Source organism: Paramormyrops kingsleyae, chromosome 9 (genome assembly GCF_048594095.1).
Source record: "Paramormyrops kingsleyae isolate MSU_618 chromosome 9, PKINGS_0.4, whole genome shotgun sequence".
Taxonomy (NCBI): domain Eukaryota; kingdom Metazoa; phylum Chordata; class Actinopteri; order Osteoglossiformes; family Mormyridae; genus Paramormyrops; species Paramormyrops kingsleyae.
In genome coordinates, this window is record NC_132805.1 from 35,594,661 (window position 1) to 35,603,330 (window position 8,670).

At 46.6% G+C, this 8,670-nt stretch overlaps 1 protein-coding gene and 1 non-coding gene across 5 annotated transcripts in view; both read right to left on the bottom strand.

Moving 5' to 3' along the window:
• The window catches only part of LOC111845609 (plectin-like), a 127,992-nt gene extending 120,902 nt beyond the window's left edge, over positions 1 to 7,090 (bottom strand). For all 4 annotated transcript variants that reach the window (XM_072716915.1, XM_023815228.2, XM_023815219.2 and 1 more), the window contains exon 1: positions 6,755 to 7,090. In XM_072716915.1, the coding sequence (XP_072573016.1) occupies positions 6,755 to 7,075 (321 nt within the window). In that variant the 5' untranslated portion in view covers positions 7,076 to 7,090. The remainder of the gene's footprint in view (positions 1 to 6,754) is intronic.
• trnat-agu (transfer RNA threonine (anticodon AGU)) lies at positions 3,799 to 3,872 on the bottom strand. Its single transcript has one exon. It is a non-coding gene; the product is annotated as a tRNA-Thr (tRNA).
• Positions 7,091 to 8,670: the final 1,580 nt, after the last annotated feature.

Below are 8,670 nucleotides of genomic sequence, written 5' to 3' on the forward strand. Positions count from 1 at the left end.
CTGTCCCAAAAATGCCTTTAATAATTGACAGTTCTGTTTATTCATAAACCTGGGTGTTTATGAATAAACAGTTTAACTTACATCCTGCAGAAGAATCGTCACACAAACATAATATCAGTCAGCCACTGTTTTCACATGGTTCTTTGAAAACTGATATTGTGATCATGACCGAACCTTACAGAATTATTACCATAAGGTATGACTATTAATCAATAGAGTAAAATGATAAAAACAGGGTAATATCACAGCAACATACAAACAAGTCCACGGTCAAAGCACACAAACATACACACAAGTACAAACAAATCTTTCTCTCTCTCGCTCTCTCTCTCACACACACACACACACACACACAGACACACTCTTCACTAGGAGTCACTAGTTGAGCCTGACCTGCCATTACAAATGTCTGCCCTCAATCAACCTGAGGCAGGCAGTGGGGATATGTATGGATGGGGCTGATTTAATCACAGAAGAGGCACAGACTTTACGGAGGGAAAACGGAAACAGCCGCAGCCTGATCACATACACGATGCAGCCACCTGGGGTGGCGCTCACACGCACAACTCAGTCTCACTGAAGGTGATTCATTACTGCGGGCGGCAGGAAGCAGGATGCTTCCCACCATCTTGTGGCCGAGTCGCCATGACAACACGTCGCAGAGGTGAGGAAAAACACAAAGGGGCGAGTTGGGAAAGCGTTTGGGTTCCGCGTTGCCTCGGAGCCAGGGAGACAGGGCTCCGAGGGCCGACGCGCCGGGCCAGAAGGGCCATGCAAATGAACTGCAGAAAACAACAAATATTGGCAAACGTTCCCGCTGTGGTGCCATTCGGTAAATATGGTGGTTAACCAAACTATCAGCCTTACATGTGATAAAATTGTTAGGATGTTACAGTGCTGTGTGCATAAAGAGGCGCGAGGTGACGTGGTATCTAAGGAAAACAACAGATTGATTCTTAGATGCGATACAGTGTGAAGCTTTCAGGTAAAGGGACAACAAAGCCTGACATTCTGCATACAGCGAAATAAACAGGTAACTTATTCTGCAGGTTACAGATATGAGGGCCTCAGTTAATGACATTTTTACCGTTCAGTTTCACTTACTGTAAGCATTTTCCATTACTGGAGAAACAAGCCTTGGGCAGGTTAAATGTTTTTATTCTGCGTTGCTCGCATGAAGTGAAGGTGACATCAGACGTACAAAGGATGAGCCTCCTGGTAAAATATCTCAAAGTCATGAACAGCCCACGCACAAACACACCCATCGCTCACTAGACAGACATAAAGCCTGTTTTCGTCATGTTTTCTGTACGACTGGATAACACACAAATCGCTCTGGACGTGTGGCGTTTTCAGACAAATAATTAACCAGAAGGATTTAATAATTAGGTTTGGTCCCTCTAATCCTAGTGAATAACACTCCAAGCTTCTCTTTTGAACATCCAAGGCTCTTCATTAAATGGTATCTACAACAACATCCCCTCCCACTCGGCAAAGATGCACCTTGTTTAGAAATGAATGCGACGATCGACTGCGTTTTGTCACAGCACAACCCAGCACTCATAAAAGAGCAGCGGCATCAGTGAGTAAATGAGCTTTCAGAGCAGCGGTAAGTGAGGCTTTGCAGATGCTACATACTGCAACTACCCTCCCCAGCACCAACCACACCCACAGCCCAGATCAATGATCCTTTATCTCAGGTTAAGATTTTTCTGCAGATTTTCACCCTCTTAAAATGAAGACACTAGTGCTGTAAACTTTCCTTCAGAGGTAGACAGTCCAGGTCCAGAAAGTAAAAATCCAGACTAAGATTTTGTTTCAACCGACCAGTCAAGTACTCTCTGACTGTGACTCTTCATGCTCAGCTGGTTGGTTGAAACAAAATCTCGGTCTGGATTTCTACCTTCTGGACCTGGACTGTCTAGCTCTCCTTTCCTTCTGCGGTTGTTTCTGCAATGCTAAGGTCCTGCATGTCGCCTCAGCTTATATAGATGTGTGGCCATGGGAACTCGTTACAGGAATCAGAAGATGCATGATTCAGCTGGAGCAAAGTACTATGAAGGGTCTTACTGCCTGCGGGGGAGCGCCTTTACCCAGCCGGATATAGGCTGAAATAATTCAAGGGAGGATGTGAGGGTCAGAACACAGCATCGCGCAGAACACAGCGTCGCGGTTCAGGCTTTGTGAGGCTAATCAGCTGCCTGTGGGTGTCTCTTAAGGAAGGTGCTTCACCTGAAGTGCTTCAGTAGCACTGAGCTTTTCAGCTTTTGTCATCCACCTGTCTGTCCTCCACACTCTTACCCAATATCCGGTTACGGTCCTTTGTAAATCAGCACAATGTATAATATTTTTTTAATGCATATATCTATGCATTAAAAAATGAATGAATATGGTGTAATGAACTACAATAACACGACACACATAAAGAAATGCAAGTGACAAATTAAATTACCATTTCGTCTATTAACTTAGCGGATGCCTTTGTCTAAAGTGACGCGTGTGGATAGCCTGGGGTCAGACAGCAGTGTCACGCATCCTGCTGAGCTACTCAGGATTTTTATCACTAAATGCTTCTGTCTAATGGATCCACAGCAGCTGTCCTTTCAGCTGCAGCCCCTGAAGATGCTGTGGTCACTCTTTCTCTCCGGACTGTATAACTGGCCACACAAATGGGACCTGGAACCCATGATCTTCTCATATGTTCAGTTATGCCCTTTGATTATAGAAAATCTTATAATTATGCTTCTTAGCCCATGAGTGCTTAGTTTATACGTCTTAATTATGCTCATTTGTACTGCTTTGTTAAAATGCATTTAAGTTAATGGTTAGTATCAGAACAGTACAAGGCTCTTTAAGAGACATGAATAGGCAATTTAACCACTAAATTATTTTCCAGCCTGGCTCATGTGTGGAGTCTGCCTGTTATCCCCGTGTCATCGTGGGGTTTCCTCCAGCTACTCTGGTTTCTCCCCCCCCCCCAGTCCAAAGACATGCTGAGGTTAATTGGAGGTACAGTACTACATAGTACAGAGGTGTGAATGGGGGGTGTGTGTGTGTGTGTGTGTGTGTGTGTGTGTGTGTGTGTGTGTGTGTGTGCGTGCATGCGTGCGTGTGTGTGTGTTCCCCACAATGTAATAAAAATGTGTTATTTTGAAGTAGTGAGGACTCGTATTTAGCTTGGTTACTTATGGTTAAGGTCGGGGCTGGGTAGGGATTAAGGTCCTCATGTTGGGATTAGAGTTTTCCCCATAGAAATGAATGGAGAGTCCCCACAAAGATATAGTTACAAACCTGTGTGTGGTTGTGCTATGTAATGATTTGCCAGCCCATGCTGGATTATTCCCTGCCTTGTGCCCGTAGCTTCCGGGATCGGCTCGGAACCCCCATGACCCTACATCAGATAAGCTGGTACGTAAAATGGATGAATTGATGGACGGATGGATGGATGGATGGATGGATGGGTGGATGGATGGATGGAAAATACACTATATCCAGAACCTGGAATGGAAAAATGTAATGAGTGAAGAGTGGCTTGACCAGCCAGGATGGCGACATTACTGAATTTGAATTGAATTTAGTGATCACTGGTCATTGTTGACACACCACAGCACAACAACAAAATGTGTCCTCTAAATTTAACCCATATGTGACATAGCAGGGGGCAGCTAATTCAGAACCCGCGGATCAGTGCTTGGGGGCGGTACCATGCTGGTCAGGGATTCGAACCTGCAGTATTTCAATTACAAGGGTGCTTCCCTAACCATTAAGCCACCACTGCCCACAAAGCGGAAAAACCCAAGGCACCGCTGGGATTCGAACCCAGGATCTCCTGTTTACTAGACAGGCGCTTTAACCAACTAAGCCACAGCGCCATCACATCTTGAAGGGTACCAATAATGTGACCAATGGGAAGTGGATCAGCCCAGAGACTGACAGCACAGAACAATCTACAGTCTCAGACCGAGGGAAGGTGCAAACCACAGCAGCCTTGTGGATTCACAATTACATTGAACCAATCAGACGAGCCCTGCAGCTTCTCTTTATTGGTTATTCAGCTGCTTATTATCCCTCATTATGAGCCGCAAACCAAATACATGTCAACCCTAATGGTCGACCACCATGTGACTGAATACAGCCTCAGAAGGCATGGTGGGAATGAAAATCAATGGGAACAAAAGGGGATGGAAATAAAAGCAGCAAGACCATGTGACTAGAAAAGGAGCCATAAGAGAAACAGCAGCTTCTAAGAGGCACCATCTTCAGGGTTCACTCTGATACGCGAGAGGAAGCTCTGAAGATCTGAAGACTGACGAAGATCAACTTGAAATAAGGTGCCTGTAACATTAAGTTCCTTTCCCAAAATGACCATGTCGCTCCCACAGCAGTGTGAGTGGCAGCTGACAAGAAGAAGCACTTATGCATACAGACACGCCACAACACCGTTCATGGCACCAGTAACATTCCCCAGGGTGCATACATCACCGCTGACTGGTCAGGGCCCTTTGGAATGGTGTCTGAGGAGAACTGAGGACAAGTCAGAACACAGCATGCCATCAACTCATCAACATGAGGCAGAAGCAGGGAACCTTCAAACCTCTCCGCACGTGTGCTAGCGGACGTGTCTGCTCAGACGTTTATGATGCGTTTGACGTCATCGTGCGCCTCAGCGGATGAACGCCTGCTGCACTCCAGATTGGTGTCCGTGCAGTGGCATGCGACACTGCGCATGATCGATTCGCTAGCAGCCACTGTAAATACCAACATGGATGCTTCTGACAGGCGTTGGGGTAGTTTGCAAACCCTACAGACTATTTACAAGGTAATAGAACTGTTACATAAATGCCTGTGTATGTGTGTGCAGACTTGTTTTGAATTGAAAATCTCACACCAGCTAGTTGACCAAACTATAACCATGAACGTTTCCGTGTGTGTATAGGCAGAACGGATACGCGAATGTCGCACTTATGCAGAGGAGTCTGAAGCAGCCTTGCCTGTAGCAGGACTGCATGCTGGTGAAGTTTCATGAAAAGCATCATAAAAAGACAAGGCCTGCGATGTGAGATTTTTGGATATGAAACAGATTGGGGTGGGGGGGGGGAGGTTATCTTTGCCTGCAAGGCCATTACTTGCAGCATAGATATCCAGGATATCCAGGACCCGTCCCAGTTCTGCCATGGGTCCAATTGGATATACACCCCCCCCCCCCAACTGAAATGTGAGGACGGCCCGCACTACGGCAAGTCTTCCCAATTATCTGTAACTTTCTTCTCTGTGATCCATATCATAACTCGAACCCCTCCCCCCACCTGCCCCTATATGTGGGTCAGTCTAATAATAGTCAGAGGAGCTCGCTGTGGTTCTGATGCCCAACGCAGGAGTTTGTGCAGCTCCACTGCAGTGCTGGGCCGACGTGGTTATACAGGCCAGGCGTGAAATGCCAGGCTCTCGCAAGCCTCACAAACCACGAGCAATAGGAAGAAGAATTCCAGCCCTCAGCCGTGTTCCAGCAATGTGATGAAGATGGAAAAGTGTTTGCTCATCAGTGGAGTGACTCCTGCTGGGCGTATCAGAGCATTGCGCGGCTGCTTGTGGCATAACACAGGCAGCAGAGCTCACGCTGAAAATGAAGCAATGGCTGGTGTAAAGGGGAACTGAGGAGAATTTCCTCACTACGAATAACGTCTGACCATTGCTCTGAGGAGAAAGCAGTTCCGTGGTCCGTCTACCAAGGAGTCACATAAATCAAGTGGCCTCCAGAATCTAGACACCTCCTCCATGCTCAAACTTAGGGCGTGAAACACAGCAGGCCTTAAGAGTCACCCTGTAACAGACAATGCAACTGGGGGGGGCAAGAGTCATGGGGGATCCCTCCTGGTCGGCAAAATTTAATCAGTACGTCATGAGGCCATGGATGGAAGGAATGCCCATCGTTAAGGTCTTTATCTCCATTTTCTTGTCTCCATCCTTAGAAAATCCTGTCCAAACTCAGGCTGATTATAAACTGCAATGAAGTTTTAGGAGGATGGCTGTTGGGGGTGTCAAAATGTATGCCGGTCAATTGCCCACACAAACCCCGATATCCTCTCTCCTGCCGGGGGCCCGGCCGCTCCAAGGCCCGCCCTGATTGGATAATTCATTAGCACCGTCCCTGGTCTATTAGCGGTCTGCGCAAGGAAGCGACAGCGGCAGTTTTAAACTGCGCCTTAGTTTGGACTCTTCCCTGCTTGGGGGGGGCGGGGATGATGCCAAGGGTGGAAGACCACCAACTCACCCCTCACTGCTCGGAAAAAATATGAGAAATGGTTCCGGTAACACTATATATATATATATATACAGTACATACACGTGCGCTATATGGTTACTTTATATAAAGTCACCGTCAAAATGGTTATGCCCTATTTAAAAAATACCAGAGTAAAGTAGCTGTTTCATCACATTCATGTGATTGCACAACAAATTGAGAAAAAAGACGATAAACACTACTGCAATGGGTTATTCTAGCGCAGCAAAGCTCAGTGCACCTGCTTCCTAATGTTGAAGCCTTAATGCATGTAAGTAAATGCATGTCCTCAAAACAACTGGATCGGTGAGCAAATAACGTGAAATTATGAATGTGCTTCTCGCCGTGCGGTTCGTATTCTCTTGTTGACGACTGTTATGTGTTATGCGATACGACTTGAGTGAAATGCACACGGGGGAAAAAACCACAAGACGGGTAAAAATAGGCATCGCCGTGCGTTGTGGGGGCGCTTACCGTGTGCGGATCCAGCCCTGCCGCGTCGCTCCGTCCTCTCACAAGCCCATGAATGCGGCCGATCGCTCCGCCTGGGAATACTGGCCTCCCCTCCCCTTCAGCGATCCGGTGTGTAATGTTTAAATAGCCACTCCTATCCTTAAAGCTGGCTTGGCACGATCCGCAGTCCGCCGCTATGCGTCCTGACGTGCAGCTCCGCTGTCCGCCCGCCTCCACGGCCCTCCCGTGCCTTTCTAAAAATGAATCATTAACGAAGGGAAATCGTATACCTGACAGCTCCCGCCCAGCCCGCTTCCTGGAGGGGGGGATGCCAAGTGACATTTAGGGTCGCCACACTCTCGCACATCGGCACCCCCCAAAGCAATAGGCGGCGTCTGTGCAGCGGCTACACAGACGCGGTGAGCAATGCGGCGTATTCGCCGGGAGCCGCATCGACACCGCGCACTGCGGCCGCCCTGATGGGGACTCACGGATGGGGGAGCATTATTGATAAAAGCTGGGTGGTTCGTATGGAGGTTGTCTTCAATACAAAACTACTTGTTTTCATATTGGTATACTTTTCATAGTGGTTTACATTAAACTAAACGCGTCGCGAATAAGAAATGTAGGCTACTGGTTTTCGCGTCAGTTTTTTTTTTCAATTATTTTAGTTTTCCAAATAGTTATTGTATTTCCTTTAAATTAACTTATTAATATGCTCCTAACTTCAGAAATTCTCATTATTTACTTTTCGATCCTGATCTGCCAAGCAGGCATGGACCATATTTAAACCCGTGTGAGAAAATATTTATCATCTGTAAGTGGAAACTTTGCATATACTGCTTTATTTGCTATCATAATACTTTTTATAAGAATCTATGTCTGTTTAAGAGGAGGCATGTTTGGAAAGGTTTGGCCCACATGTGATTATTGATTTGTGCTTTGGACGTCCTGTTAATATAGACCTTACTACATGATGAATAAATAAGCTACCAGATTTCAAGAATGCTGTACCACAGAGTCACTGCACCCTTTTAACAAACAGTCCAGCCTTTGGGCAAACATAGTTACTGGGTGAGGTTCACGAAACATCACACCTGCAAGAAGATCAGCATGTCGTCCCCAAATCAGTCACATGGAGTCTCATACCGGACATCCCTGTCGACAAGCTGCATCTGTCCGACAGATACATTTGGTCCTGGAGGAAGAAAGCAATATTTAAACACATCTTCCTATTGTTAACAAACAGACAGGTGAAGTGCAACTTTTAGCAAGCTTAAGACGGTTGGAGAAACCTCTCACATCTCACTGATGGTGCAAGTATAGTCTGGTATATTTCTTTGGTAGTAAAACATCTAAACTGGAATAAGCATTATATCCCCATACTGGGGTGTGTTCCTGTCCCAACTGGCAGCCACAAAATCCCCAAAGCTGAGACTGATTAACATTCTGACACCTTCCTTCGTGGAAGTGTAACCATACACGAAATTCGCAGCTTGGGTCAAACTTCAGTTTTGGGTTTACAATTCGGTCTAGTTTTGGTACAGCAGGAAAAACAGAATTGCCCACACAAACCCCGATATCCTCTCTCCTGCCGGGGGCCCGGCCGCTATTATTATTATTAGAACTGCAAACACATGCTCCCAAACTGCCGGTTATGACTGACTGTAACCAGCATAAGCCTTTATTGACTCACAGCCACAATTAGCATAATGTTTTCTGTATTGAACATCCACTTGCTGGGTGGTGCGGTGGCATAGCGGTAGGAATGGTGGCCTCACACCTCGGGGCCCTGGGTTCGAGTGCCTGGCCTGGGTTCATGTCTGTGGAGTTTGCATGTTCTCCATGTGTAATCGTGGGGGTTTTCTCTGGGTACTCTGGTTTCCCTCCCCCCGTCTGAAAACACGCTAAGGTGTACTGGAGTTACCAGATTGCCC